Source organism: Echinops telfairi, unplaced genomic scaffold (assembly GCF_000313985.2).
Source record: "Echinops telfairi isolate 266 unplaced genomic scaffold, ASM31398v2 ScPeMD7_7400;HRSCAF=8409, whole genome shotgun sequence".
NCBI classification, from domain to species: Eukaryota; Metazoa; Chordata; class Mammalia; order Afrosoricida; family Tenrecidae; genus Echinops; species Echinops telfairi.
Window position 1 is genome coordinate 34,209,208 of NW_022111300.1, and position 15,570 is coordinate 34,224,777.

Genomic DNA, 15,570 nt, shown 5'->3' on the forward strand with positions numbered 1-15,570 from the left:
AGAAGAAGAAGAAGAAGAAGAAGAAAGAAGAAGATGCAAAATAGTAATTCTCCTCCCTACGTATTAAAACAGCTGTAAAGTATACTATTTTTAAAAGCTCTGGGTTGAGAGTAGCAATCTGGGCGCGTCCCCGTCCCAAACGAACACTGGAGAGCAGACCGTTGTGCTGCAGAGCAGGGCCCGTGCCAGGGCCCACCACTCCAGTAAAGACCCGGGGCTGCTTTCCGTGCGAACAGACACTACCCTCCCACCTCAGGAAGCGGTCAACGGCTTTCTTACAAGTCCGCAGTGAACAAACATCACCACTAAATCTATTGATGGAGCATTATTTTGATTGAAGCTTTTAATGAAGAACTTCGAGACGGTTTGCCCCTGGCCACGGGTGGCTGCAGCGTTCGGGCAAGCCAGCAGAGGGTGCGTCAAGACTAGCTCATTTCCCCGGCCCACCTGCCGGGCCGGCTGGATTCAGCAAGTCCCAAGGAGGGCGCGAGTGGGGTTCAGCCATCCCGCAGGGGCTCTGGGCTGCAGCTCCATCACGTCTGCCCTTTAACAAGCCGGCAGCGATAACTGATACCAAGATGCCCTGGCTTCAAACCTTGCGGCCAAATCCGCAATGAGAACACAAACACAAACACAAACCAACTCCAGCGTTTCAGCGCCCTTCACAAATTAAGAATTCCTATCCTGGGGCAAATTTTATTCTAAAGGTTTCTCACCGACCAAAAGTATCTTCAGCTTCTTCTTCTTAACCTTTAGGAATGACTTTTTTTAAAAAAATTGAACCAATTTCTCCTAGCATCACGAGATTCTTCGTGAAGTCCTCTGTGTGTGAAAAAAGATGCTGGCATCCCACGTGTTTGCTATCTTCAAAAGTTGTTAGATGGGGGCCCAGGAGTCCCTGAGCGGTGCAAATGGTTAAGTGTTTGCTAATCAATCCCTTGGAAGTTGTTACCCACCCCGAGGTGGCTCGGAAGAGAGGCCTGGCAATCTACTTCTAAAGACGAGCTGTTGGACCCCTGGGCACGGAGTTGACTTGCCGTGATGTGGGGCCGGCCCGACGGCACCGGCTCTTACTGCCGCCTCATGGTCAGAGGCACCTGTCTTTGCTGGCACGAGTAAATCTCATCTAGAAACGCCAATCTCTTACATATTTGAAAGCCAAGGGCAGGGCTAGACGTCTTTCATGTACGCTGTGCTACATGGCTATACATTTGAAAATGTAAATAGACTTTTTTTGCATTAGTTTGTGGGTAAATATTAACTAAATGGATGCTGTGTATGCTTTAAATCTTTCTTTGAGATAAATGCATGTCCATTGAGAAATGCACAAAGAGATCAATCACTTGATTCTGCCGCCTTTACAACTTTGCAGGTAAGAAACTGGGGAGAGAAAAAAAAGCCATGGTGCGGAAACTGCAGTCAGCAGAGACCGACAAATGGAGGAGTTGAAGAAATTCCTAAGTTTCCTCTGTGCTGTAGTGGTTCCCACGCTGCTTTCGACGTAAATCTTGACTGTCACCGCTCCTAACAGCACTGGATGAAGGCACTGTGGGTCTTGGGGAATCATTACAGAACACGATGGCTTTAATATATCTAGATTCTCTATAATTGCAGGATAGGGTGGGTTTTGATTTCATCGTAAGGGGGGAAATGCCTGTGCTATAATATATTCTCTATAAACTTTATCTATAAAATAATTCAGAGAGAGTTGTTCTGTTCTCAGGGAGTAAAGTATGTAGCCATATTTACTGATGAGTTAGATCATTCGACTGCAAATATAGGAAATGCTGATACGTGTTATAACTTGCAACTTCCTGATCATCTTCAGCGTGGGGTTTCTAAAGACATTTCCCTCCAGGTACGTAGCAGCCATCTTCAGCGGTTTAAGGAATAAGATCAATTTCTGTTCAAGTAACCTTAATGATGAAACCCGTCACCTCAATTCTTAATCACCTCCATTCTTAAGCAGATGTGCAATGTGAACACAGGTCCATCCTGCACCCCCAAATATCTCTCACCACCAGGGCTTAAGTCATCTCCACGCTTTGAGAGGGGGCGGGATACTGGCTCCCTCACCCATATCGGCACAGTGCTTTATGGCTCGCATAGACTTGTTTACCTTCACTGGCTCGTTACAGTGTCTCTCTTCAGGCATTTCTGCTCTTATCCATGTAAACACGCTGGGCAGTGAAAAAACGAAGATGGATTGACGCGTTTGCATGAAGACGCTGGTGAAGAAGACCGAGTGTGCCGCATGGACAGCCGGAAGAACTGCCAATGCAGCTCTTAGAAGAAATACCACCCAAAGGCTCCTTAGGGTGCGTGTGTGATGAGCTGTCAGCTGGCTCACTTTGCAATGAGGGAATGAGGGAGACCCTGGGGGTGGGGGGAGATGGGTTGAGACAACCATCTCAACGGTGGACTGGGCCCACAGAGGACTGCGAGGAGGTGCAGACGTGGGCAATGCTGACTGTGTTATCCCTGTGGGGCACGAAGAATCAGAGCCAGCTGGGGGACAGCCAACAACACCCAACAGTCCATCCAACAGCACCCTTTTGGCTGAGCACACGGACGCTTGATTCACTGTAGGGGTGACCTTGGAACGCATGCGACTTGGAGCGTTGTGCCTGTTGCTTGGGAAGACCAGGCAGGAATACTCAAACCCAAGACCCACCAACCAAAAACCCTCACTGCATTGAGCTGATGCTGACTCATAACCAGCCGGGAAGACAAAGTAGAACTGCCCCTGTGGGTTTCTGAGACTCTAAATCTTTGTGGGAGTAGGAAGCCTCATTTTGCTCCCCCAAGTAGGGGGTGGTTTTAACTGCTGACCTTGCGGTGGGCAATCCAGTGTGTAACCCACTTATGGAGAGAACCCCCGGGCTCCTTACAGTAATGCCGAGCTCCTGGTAACACACCAGCATGCCTTTCGTTCAGTTGCTTTGTTCGCATTTGCTTAGCATTTGACCGCAAGAAAGGTGCTCCTCGGTACAACCCACTATACACGACCAAAAGGCCAGTCTTTGCCCCAGAATCCAAGTTCAGAAGGCAGGAAAGGGCAGGAAAGAAGGCGAGATGGGCGTGGGGAAGCCAGGGAGGACGTGGGAAGCGTTGGGACACACGGAAGGGACTGTGAGGAAGGAGCAAAGCAAACTGTGTCGACATCCTCGAATAAGAAACCAGTGTGCTCTGCACACTGTCATCCAAACCACCACCACCAGCACCACAAAAAGATGGTGAGAAGCCAACAGAAGGGTCGAGATCAGGCCCAAGACAGGGAGATGGGAGATGAATTAAGAGGGAATGCTCTATGAGAGTCTCAGTGGTCGGGGGCAGCCGGGGGCCGTGATTCATTCAACGCAAGTTTACTGGCAGTCACTGCATGCTCCACCAAGCCGGGGCACTGCTATGTCCAAGATCAGCAGGGTTGTCCAGAAGGGACTGGTTCAAGCAGAGATTCCAGACAAAACAGCCGAAGAAGAAAGTGCTGGCAACCCACTGCTGCTGGACATCCGCTTATCAAACCCATAGCGACCACAACAAAATAGCTCTGGGAGATGAGTCCCTTAGGTCGGAAGGCACTCAAAACCATGACGACGGCTGGGGCAGCCTGGCCGCCTGTCGCACCGGGGAGCCGACACAGTGGTACCTGAGGACGACATTTGATGATAGGCTGTGTTAGGTGCTGGCAGTCGCCTGAAAGTCCTAGTGGGGGACACAAAAGCCGGTGACGAAGCAGAGGGGACACATCCTGGCCAGTTTACAAACATTTATGCTTGTAAAGGTGCGCTGTACCTCTGTCGACTTCAGGAATTCTATGAAGCCTGTGTTATTACTGCGTTGTGCCGGCAAGTCATTTCTGACTCCTGGTGCCCCGTGCTGCGTGCGGCTGAGGAGAATGGCTCCATAGCACTTTTGAGGCTGTGATCTTCAGAGAAGCCGATGGCCAGGTGTAGTCTGGTGGGTGTGCTCCTTAAGGTGGCTTTAGGACTCGGCCGGGGGAGGGGGAAGTCTAGCTTTGTCCAAAGTCCTTCCCTTGCCCAAAGGCACAATTTACTATCTTGAAGAATGTGAATTAATAGCACCGTGTAGCTAGATGAATACAGGATGATAAAATATGTTGCAGTTCAGTATGGTAAAAAATGTTTCGGAAGACTACTTTTTAGTTCCCTGGTAGTATTTATTTCAAAACACTTGGGACCTTTTTCCTCCGGATGAAATTACCAACCCACCGCCAGGGAGCCAATTCCGATGTCTAATGACCCTGCGGGGCAGAGGGCTGCTCCCTGGGGTTTGTTTCTGAGGCTACACAATGTCACAGGAGTAGAGAGCCTCATTGTTCTCCCACGTAGCAGCTAGTGGAGGCCAACTGCTGACCTTGTGGTTGGCAGCCTGAGTTGTAACGCATTCCTCTCACCAGGGCTCAGAAGAAAAGGCTTCTCGAATGGACTAGCAGTACTAACCACTTTCTGAGAACTAACCAAATTCTCTGGCATTGAGTCAGTTCCGACTGATGGTGGCCCTGTAAGGTGGGGGGAGCTGCCCGGTAGGGGTTCTAAGGCTGTCACCGTCACAGAGACGGATGGCCACGTCTTCCTCCCTGGGCCGCTGGGTGGGTTCCAACACCTGGCCATTTGGTGAGCACATTTAACCACGATGCCACCGGGACTCCTGCCTAGTCATTACATGGATGCAGCCGCAGGTCCTCTTTTACTAACCAAGTCACCAAATGTCAGAGAAAAGGAAGAGGCTATGGTGACACAGGGAAGGGGCTTTAAACAGGGACACGTGAGAAGAAAGGAGTGACTTCCTTCCCTCATGTCCCTTTTGCTAAACACACGCTGAACATTCACCGTTTTGTAAACAACTGTGACATGTTCTGAGTCTGAAAATGATGTCCGGTGTAAAATTAGTAAGGTATTCACATTTGACTCTCTGGATGGTGCGGATGACTTCTGTTTGACTACAGTAGTTACTTGGGCTACTAACTGTCAGGTCGGCGGCACGGAACCACCAGCCACTCCTCAGGAGAAAGACGGGGCTCCCTGCTCCTGCAGAGAGGTGCCCTTTCGGAAACCCACAGGGTGTCCTACATGCTGCCCTGTAGTGTCCCGAGAACGCCATTCACTCGATGGCAGTGAGTTTGGTGTTTCGGTTTGCTGACCTAAAAAGGAGCCCGGATGCCCCCAGGGTTAAACGTTGAGCGACTGACCAAGAGGCCAATGGTTCAAATTCTGCAGCAGTTCTGCGGTCTGCTCCCAGAAGGACGGGCAGTTTCAGAAACCCAAAGGACTAGAACCTGGAAGAGTCCTGTTTTATCCCATGGGGTCTCTATGAGTTCGAATCAACTGATTGACAGTGGGTTGGGTTTGGAGAGCTGGAAGGACCCATCCAGTTGCACTGCGGAAGAAAGGCTGGTGATCTCCTTCCATCACGGTTATGGCTATGGACGCCCCAGGGAGCTCCGCTGTACGTGTAACGCATGGGGTCGCTGTCCATCAAGAAAGGGATGGGTTTTTGGTTTAACGTTTTACATTCCCTGACAACTACTAAGGAGGAAGCAGTGGCAGGCTGCTTCTGTAAAGATCACAGCCTTGGAAACCCGATGGGGCGGCTCTAGTCTATCCTATAGGATCTCTGAGAGTCAATATTGACTCATGGGCACATAACGTAGCGCCAACCGTTCCTACATTAAGAGTTTTCCTTTGGGTAAGAAAACAAGGTCTGTTCACAGCAAGTAATTATAACTTCTGGTCAAAAAACTCATCAGCCAGACATATCTCATCACAGCAAGTAATTTCAAAGTTTTATCATATAGGTATCAAAAACTAATAAAATGTAAACACATATTTAACAAGGGTTGCATTTATATTTATATGTAACCTCGGTGGAGGACTTCAGATCAGTCGAGGGAAAAAATATATTTAAGCACAAAAGCGAGACCAAACCAAGAAGCAAGATTCCGTTTAAGCAGCCCCTCGCCCGGTGGCTTTCAGACCAGAGGGTTGCCAAAGAGGCCCGGAGAGCCAGGGGACCCTGAGAGGGGGCGCCATCCCGCAGCAGTTCTCACCACACCCTCAGAACCAGGACGGCCCCTTGGACCACCACACGGCGTGATTTCTCCGACACTGAAAGTAAAGCCACTGCCCGCCTCAAGTCCGTTCGGACTCATGGTGACGCCGGAGGACGGGGTAGAACTGCCCCCGTGGGTTTCCAAGATGGTAGCTCTTTATGGGAACAGAAAGCCTCCTCTTTCTCCCGAGGAGCAGCTGGTGGTTCAAACGCCTGACCTTGTGGTCAGCAGCCCAGATCTCCCCGCTGCAGACAGGAAACATTAATAGCAGTTCTCGAGAACCCTGACGGAAACTAGAGACCTGGCCACCGTTCGTTTGCATGGATACATCCCTTAGGCGACAAGGGAAACAGGGACCCACTTAAAAATGTCAAGCAACCCAAGTGATACGAGTCTTGCTGGGAGTACCACAAGGGTCAGTACCTGTCTTATCCGGTGATCAAAGAAAGCTTACAAATACTGAGCAGAAACGACCTTTTCCCATTCTGTTCTGTCACACGGGGTCGATAAGAGTCAGAATAGACTCTGACCTCTAACGAGACTCAGGACATTGAGGACACCGGGCGGATAGCTTTGAAAGCATCCGTGATGAATACCAGATGGACCTGTACCAGGACAACGGGGAAGGAATTCAGGGCAGAGGGGGGGAAATAAAGCAAGCTCACAGGTACTTATCAAACACCCACCTGTTCCCGTGGAAACAGATCACTGCCCACTTGGAGAGAGGATTGGGATAAAGTGAGGCGAGACTCCTCATTTGGGAATAGTACTTCGTTTCTTTTCATCATCCTTCAAGTGAATGTAATCAACTTACTGTGTTTATACTACGTTCTATTGACATTGGAGGGCTGGGCCTGATAGAGAAAGGAGGGGATCATGGGAGGCAATTGCCCTTCACTGAATTTCGGTGACATCCAGGTACTGGGGGAAAGCAGACCCAGGTACCTCCGGTTTACCCAGTCAACATCTGTCTATTAACACATGGTAGGTAGTTACATTTCAGGGGAACGTACTGACACATCTGTTTATCCGGAGTCTAAGTAAATCTCTTGGTAATTAGCATCTAAACCAGCTGAGAGGGAAGTGGACCAAAGGATCGCGTGGCAGGAGCATCAACAGCATCAGACATATGGCCCGCTTTGAAAGCCACCCAAACCAAGCTGCACGGACGGTTTTCAAGCAGAAAGGCGTCTTACGATTTGTAATTGTTGCACCATTTCTTCTCGGTAGGCTAGCTCCCTTTTCATCTGGTCCTGAAAATTATCTGGTGGGAGAGAGGAATAGAGAAAGAGATTAATTAAGGGGCTCAATCTACTTTCAAGTGTAGTTAGTGAAAACACTGCTGGAAGTCTCTGGCAGCCCTCTGGCCCCGGTTTATTTTCAGTTAATCGTATGGTTGTTTACAAAGTGTTCTGGCCTCTGTAATTGACCCATAATAGACACTGACTCCTGAAAAGGTGAGGGGTAGCTTGTATTTCACACCCTGTCTAGCGTGATCGCTTGCATACCGTAATTACCAGAAATGCCTGGTGGTCACACGCCTTAACTTCTGCGCACCTAGGCAATTCACAGCTGCCGGTCTGGGCTTTGTGGGCTGGACCCACACCCAGCGCCAGGGAAGCAGCAGTCAAGAAGTCAAAGGGCGGACAGCACAGGGCAAACCTGCTGCTCAAGACCCCTGTAAGTGTTGGAGAGCAACGACGCCATGTTGAGGTCCAACCCGACCAAAGCCATCGTCCTCTCGATCGCCTCCTATGCATGCGAAAGCTGGACAATGAATCGCGAAGACCCGGAGGAGTGAACGCAGCTGAATCACATGGTGCGGAAGAATCCGGAAAGCACGATGGACTGCCAGAAGGGCGAAGGAGTCCGTCTTGGAAGAAGCGCAGGGGCATGCTCCTGAGAAGCGAGGGGTGACTAGCCCCGGGATGTGATGAGCCTTGGTAGGAGACCGGCAGCACCGACAAGCCGATTCTGGCAGCTGCAGTTAGGGTAAAACATAACACCTGTCCTCACAGCTCCCTTTTGATCCGTTTGAAAGCTGTTTTTAATATTTCGTGCTTTCTTTCAATGAAGGTTTTTCTATGTTTTGTTTCTATTTTGTATGTTTCCTACGTGACATCCAGGATGGGTAACTCTACAGAGACAGTGCCTGGATGACAAGGCTTACCTAGGGGCATGGCGGGGGAGAGGGGGGCAGCAAGGGGAGCTGGCCACCATGAGTGCGAGAAAGAAGAAAAGGTTCTGAAAAGGATTGTGGTGATGACCGCACCATCGTGACCTGTTTGACCTACTCAACGGCGTGATATGTGAATTACACACCAAGCAAAACTATGCTTTAAAAAGACGAAGTCATGGTGAGACGTTGGCTCATTGACTTTGGATTCATCATTCGGAAAACCCATCCCTGGGAAAGGACACGCCGTTTGGCAAAGCAGAGGGTCTGGGAGAAAGAGCGAGATGGATTCACAGAGTCGCTGCAGCAATGGCCTCCAACATCCTGGCTGTGAGGAGGTCGCCGGCCGAGCAGTGATGGTCCTGTCCAGTACACGGGCTCTGTGAGTCGGAGCTGACTGGGCAGCACCTAACCCCAACCGTCTTCAGAACTCCAGTGGGCATGGCCGGAGTGGCTGAGTAACCTGACCAAGCTGATCATGGTGGGTAATGCCCACCACTGACCCTTGTGTGGGTAATGCCTTTGGGCTGGATAAGCTATGAAATATGACACTGGTTATCGGTGGCTCCGGGCTCATCTTGGGAGACAAGGGACTGTTGTCAGTGTGGAAAATGTGACGGAAGTAGAGGGTATCAAAGATGCCAGGGGTGCCCTGGGGCATCCCGGGTGAGGTGACCAGCAGTCACTTGGAAATGGGAGTATCTGTGTCAAACGAGAAGCCCGGGCTGGAAGAGGCAGCCCTGGCAACCACTTACAGAAGCCTTTCTCAGGGACGATGGGAGGGTGGTTGTCAATGTGTAAAATGTGAAAGAGGTCTGCCGGCTTCCACTGCAGCCCATCTCAGTCCCAAGAGCCTGCTAAGCATCCGTGGCCTGACTCTCCCAGACAGCAAACCCTTCACTTCGGGGCCTCTGTACTGTACGGGTCTTGGGGTCTGTCCCCATTCTACAACCCTCACCTCACCGTACTCCACGGGGGGACTTGAGGAGGAATTGTAACAGACATTCTGTGCCACGCTCCTCTGTACACGCTGGCCATGTTCATGGCCTTTAAGGAAAGGAATGACTTCCAAATATATCTCACATGGCCCCATCTCCTCCAAGCGATTGCTCAGAATGTAGCCTTGGCTCAGGTGGCAGTAGCAGAGGGTGTGGAGAAAAATGGCCTCCTTTCTGCACCCCCCCCCCCCACACACACACACAAAGCCACCAGACACGTGGAAGTCCTCAGCCAGGCACTAAAAATCAGCCTCTGTGCCTTTGCCCTGCTGTTGTCTCTGCGTGGATGCTCTGACCCTTTCAGCAAGCAAAAGTCCAGTTCAAAGGTTGCCTTTTCTGGAAGGTTCTCCCCAGAATGCCCCTCTTGTACGCTCCTCTGGCCCCCCTCAACCCACACATCATCAGTCCTGTCTCTCGAAGCTCACACTCACTGCCATCATCAAGCCGATACAATGCACTGCGACCCGGTGGGACCAAGCGGAACCACTGCTGTGGGTTTCCAGGTCTGTAACTCCTCATGGGATCAGAAAGCCTCTTCTTTCTCCCTCGGAGCAGCTGGTGGTTCCGACCGCTGATTTGGAGGTAAGCAACCCAAATTGTGGCTCACGATACCACCAGGGCTCATGACTGTCTCTTAGCAGAGAACGTTAAATGCGCCATGGACTGCCCAGAGAATAAACAAGTCTGTCTTCGAAGAAGTAGAGCCAAAACACTCCTTAGAAGCTTTGACTCACATACTTGGGTCATGGCATGATGAAGGATGAGTCCTTGGGGAAGGAAGGACATCACTATTGGTACGGTTTAAGGTGAGCGAAAAACAGGAAGCTCCTCCACACAACGGCCAACCCAGGGGCTGCGGCAATGCGCTCAAACACGGCAATGGCAGTGAGGACGATGGTACCAGGCTGGGCAACACTTCCTGTGTTGTGCATCGTGAGAACCCACCCGACAGCATCTAACAGCCCAGCCAAGCAGGGAGTTCTCAGAGGGCAGAGAGCTGTGTTTTCGATCATTTTTTAATTTCCAAGACCCACCACCGTGCTTGGCGCTCAGCAGAGCCTAGTTAATGAGTGAGGAGGGGAGAGATCCTTGCTGAAGGATCAAGCCAAGGTCTGGACCAGTCCATTGGCCATGCCTACCCCACTCGGGGCTCAAGGCTTTATCTAAAGAAAGACGGCTGTGAGGCCTCCTGCTCGTTCAGGTTCTCTCCTGTTCTAGGGTTTCAAGACTAAATGACCAGGCCACCGGATTTGGCTGGGCTCGGATACCCAGTTCTGTTTTTCCTGGGCAGTTTGTGGGAGGAGCAGCAAGGTGACCTGGAGGGTGAGGTCACAGCCCACAGGCTAGGCACAGGGCAATCAGGTGCCAGTCTCCAACACTGACCCACGTCAACACCGTTGGACCTGGGATGTGACCCAGAGACTCTCAGGACTCAGTGATGTAAGAGCACATCCGAGCCCCCTACCCCCGATGTGGGAATGTGCTTTGAGCCACAGCAGTGCCTCTTTGATACCATAGTCCTGAGTGCCTCTGGCCTGACCAGAATGGCTGGCCACATGGATGAGTGATGAGGGGTTCAACAAGGCTGACCTGACTACCTCCCTCAATTCCAGAAGATTCTGAGGAGAAAAGAGAACTCACGTGGATTCTGTCTCACAGGGACCCTATAGGACAAGGTACCCTGGGGGTTCCCAGACTGTATCTCTATGGAAGAAGAGAGGTTCCTCATTCTCCCGCGGGTGGCTGGTGGTTTTGAACGGCTGAGCTTGTAGTTAGCAATCCAATATGTAACCTGGGAGGAGGTCATTAAGGGCGATTCAGGGTGGAATGCTGTGAAGTGGACCTGCCTTCATTGGTGCTCACTGCTCTATGACGGTCAGTCTCACTGCCATCGGGTCAGTGCCGACTCATAGTGACCCTATAAGATAGGGTGGAACTGCCCCTGAGGGTTTCTAAGTCTGTAACTTTTTCTTCTTTTTAAAAAATTATTAATCATTTTATTGGGAGTTCTTACAGCTATTATAACAATCCATAATTCCTTTAGATCAAGCAGAATTTTACAATTGCTACCACCATCAGTTTCAAAACATTTTCTTTCTTCTTGAACTCTTTGATATCAGCTCCCTTTTATCCCCTCCCAAACATGTATATTTGTAGTATCTTACACCACCCAATGTATCCGCTCACCTGCAATTCTGTTATTCACTCCCCTCCAGTGGGGTTATACCGTCACCATTGATATCAGCTCCCCCTCCCCTTATGCCCACGGCCCCTCTCTTCCCATACCCGCAGGCGATCATTACTTCTGTTACTGTTTCTGAAGGGTTATCTATCTTGGCTTTCATGCATCAAATACTGTGAATTATACAAATGAACATACACCGGTCGAACAAGATTAAACTAAGACCATAATAGTAAGGGGAGGAAATATGAAAGAAATAGAGGATAGGTATGTGTTTCATCACTGCTATACTGCACCCTGGATTTGCCATCCCTTTTGGTTGGCCCTTCTGCAAGGGACTGTCCGATTATCTTACAGATGGGTTTTGGGTTTCCCCTTTGTCCACGTCAATTTGATTACTTGGTTTTGAATTTCTGATCCCTGTTCCCATTGACACCCCATGATCACACAGGCTAGTGTGCTTCCTCCAAGTGGGCTTTGTTTCTTCCCTGCTAGATGTCCATTTGTGTAACTTCAAGACTATAACACCCCAGACAGTATATCTTTTAATAGCCAGGCACCATCAGCTTTCTTCACCACATTTGCTTCTGCACCCATTTTGTCTTCAGCAATCGTGTCGGGAAGGTGAGCATCATAGGTTCACATTATTAGAACAAACTGTGTAAGATTTAAGTAGAGGCCCAAAGTCCATCTGCTAAGACTGTAACTCTTTATGAGCAAAAGCCCTATCTTTCTCACCTCTATGTTGGTATACTCATACAATTCCTTCAATTAAAGAGAAATAAAATGAAGCCATTAAAGTAATAGAAAAATGTGAAATTCTTTTTTTTTTTTTTTAAAAGCTTTGGGTAGAGAAACACTTCAAAGGCCAAAAGCAAAAAAGGAAAAGATTGAAATATGTGATTTGATAAAAATGTGAAACTTCATCATGATAAAAACTACAGACTAAACTCCTGACGCATTAGGTACCTTTGCCAACGTTTGAAGGCAGTTGGCAAAGCATGGGAGCCCTGGCAGCGTGGTGGTTATGCCTTAGGCTTCAAACCATGAGGTCAACAGTTTGAAGCCATCAGGGGCTCCACAGTCCTGCCCTGCCCATCAGGGTCATCGTGAGTCCAACACAACTCGATGGCAAGGAGCTGACACAACATATAAAAGGACAACGGTGACAAGGAACTAATGTTTTAGTGTGTGTAAAGAAATCGTGCAAGTCAATGAGAAAACGAACACATAAAATCTGAGGAAAGATTGTGAATGGGCATTTACAGAACATACACAGGAATGATACACAGACGAGAAACTTTCAACATCCTCGGAAATGAGGGAAAAGAAAGCAGCATGCTCTTACACAAATTACGTGCACGCTTTACTGTTTTTGCACAACCCCCTCTCGAACATGTGTGTGTATATGAAGAGGTTTTTGTGTCTTTTAACAATTAACCTGTGTGTGTATATGAGCAGGTTGTTTTATCTGTGTGCAGGTAACCCCTTTGTGTACATAAGCAGGTTCTTCTGTCTGTGAGCAGGTTACCTGTGTGTATATATAAGCAGGTTGTTGTGCCTGAGACAGTAAAAGGTGCGTGTGTTAGCAGGTTCTTGTGTCTGTGAATATTGTGTATTTGAGCAGGATCTTGTGTCTATGAGCTGGTTAACCTGTATGCGTATATGACCAGGTAAGCATTGGGGTCCTGGGCACGATATGTGTGTCACGTGTGAAAAATAGAGTAATATGAGACACCAATTTTCCCCATTTAAATGAGCAAAGATGAGAAAATCCGTGGTTGTTCTAAGGATGGGGATCAATTAATATGACCTTTCTGGGTAACAACTTAACATTCCTTAGCAAGCTCTTTAGCATCCATAGCCTTTTGGAGGTGTGACACAGCATGTTTTCTTTGCAGAGTTCATCTTACAGAATACTCGAGATGTGTCCAAGGACTTATTGACAGTGGTGCCCATCACTGCACACTTGGATTAAGCGGGTCTTAGAGGAAGCCACATAAGACTACATTCATAGGATGCGCTGTAGCAATGGAAAGACGCTGACGGCAAGCTCCTTTTGAAAGGAAGATAAGAAGTGACATGTGCACACTGTGATCTCGTTTTTGAAAAAGGGATTGATTATGCACGAAGGAGGCTGCAGGAGCCCTGGTGGTGTAGTGGTTACATGTTGAGCTGCAATCCTCATGGTCGGCAATTCAAAACCACCAGCAGCTCTGAGGGAGAAAGACAGGGTGTTCTATTGCTGTGAATAGTACAGTCTCGGAACCCCACAGGAGGGTCGCTATGAGTCAGCACTGACCCGATGGCAGTGAGAAAGGACAAAGGCTGTGGGGTTGGGCTGCTAAGCACGCACGAGGTCTGCAGTTTGAAACTGCCAGTGGCTCCATGGGGAAACCTGAGGCTTTCTATTCCCGTAAAGAGCTACAGTCCCAGGGACCGACGGGCAGTTCTCTCCTGTCCTATAGGGTCGCCGTGAGCCAGGACAGACTTGATGTTGGTGATTTTTCAAAGGCTGCCACTCCCAGCTGTGGTTCACATTAGTCATCGCTGAGTGGAAAGGCTCTGGGTTATGCTTGTTTCCTTCCACTTATTTTATTTTTTAATTTTAGAATTTTAATATTCCTACAGCCACAGCAGTATATATTTTGAGATACAAAGAGGATTCATTGACAAACAAGCAAGCAAAAACACCCCACCCCCCCGCAATACACACACACAATGCTTGTTCTCTTCTAAAGGCTGATGAAGGCACACTTTAAGTGGAGATTTAACAAACTCATCAAGCCCGTCTCTCTAAGAAGAACCACTTAAGACCCAATTGTTTTTGGAAGATGACCGTGTGAAGAGGGAGCAGAGAAGAGCACTGGGTCCCCTCACGCAGGCCGGCTGGGGCCCAGGGCAGTGCAGGGCACAGCTAGTGTGGCAAGTGTTTTCCAAACAACAACAAAACGTATCAAGTCTACATTCCTGGGACCCTCTTCGCCAAGCAAAGGGCTTTCAGCTCACTGTGGGTGCATCATCCTCATTGTCATCCCTTCCAAGGCCATGGGGGAGCTGGGCCTCAATGGTCACTGAGATCTCCTACCTCTCCTTTCTAGAGGAGGCAACAGAGAGAGCAAGAAGGACGGAGGGAAACCGCTACACACAGACAAGAACTCTCAGAATGCCCACGGAGCCAGAGGCTCCCAGTCACAGCCAGGCATTTAAAGCACCTATGTCCCAAAGGTAACCTGTATTTTTGTTGTTGCTGCTGTTTTTAAACAGGAAGTCATTGTAATAGCAATTTGGCAGAAAAATCTTTATCAGCAATAACTAATAAGACTTACTCAATGATGACATAGTTAAAACACCTACGCATTAATCTTTTCTTAAAGCCTAAAGTGTTTGTTCCACCCACTTAGCCCTTCCCTGTCCTCACCAACTGGCCTTTCTCCCCACTTGCCCCAAGTACCCTGAATTTGTCATCACAGCTACAAGTCCCTGGACTTGACTCCCGAGCCCTCTCGAACTCCTTTACACACGTTTTCATGCTTCAACCTCACCTGTAACTGTCCATTTGAATCTCTCTGAATGTGCCACCAGCAGTCAGGCCAAGCATTCGCCGGGAGCAGGTTGTGTACCCACACAATGCACTGTGCTGTGTAGGCTCTGCGGTTATCAATATGGTTAATGGAAAAAGAAGACCCCATTGGTGTGGTGGTCAAGCGCTCAGTGGATAACTGAAAAGTCACTGGTTCAAACCCACCAGCGACTTGGGAGGAGACAAGATCTGACCACCTTCCTGTACAAAGCACAGTCCAGGACACCCCCTGGGGCGATCCTGCTCTGCTAGTGCCGGGTGTCGAGCACTCGGAGTGGGCTCCACAGCACCCAACGCCAACTACGGCCCTGGGGAGGAGAGTGGAAATAAACAGCCACCACAGCACAAGGACAAAGGGGAGCAGGCAGGGGCATGTTGGCATTAAGCAGCTTGAGCAGCATACGTGGTCTGTGACTGGCTGCGAGCCTATAGGTTGGCAGTGAACTCATAGGTTGGTGGTTCAAACCTACACAGAGGCTCTGCAGAACCAGTGGACTCTCTGCATCTGTAAAGATCACAGCCAAGATGACTGCACTGAGTCAGGCCTAACCCAAAGGT

The 15,570-nt window shown here is 49.3% G+C and overlaps 1 protein-coding gene across 1 annotated transcript in view; it reads right to left on the bottom strand.

Moving 5' to 3' along the window:
• Positions 1-15,570, bottom strand: part of SKOR2 (SKI family transcriptional corepressor 2) — a 52,915-nt gene that overhangs the window by 10,708 nt on the left and 26,637 nt on the right. Inside the window, exon 7 of the mRNA XM_045296047.1 lies at positions 7,270-7,337. Within this exon, the coding sequence (XP_045151982.1) occupies positions 7,270-7,337 (68 nt within the window). The remainder of the gene's footprint in view (positions 1-7,269; positions 7,338-15,570) is intronic.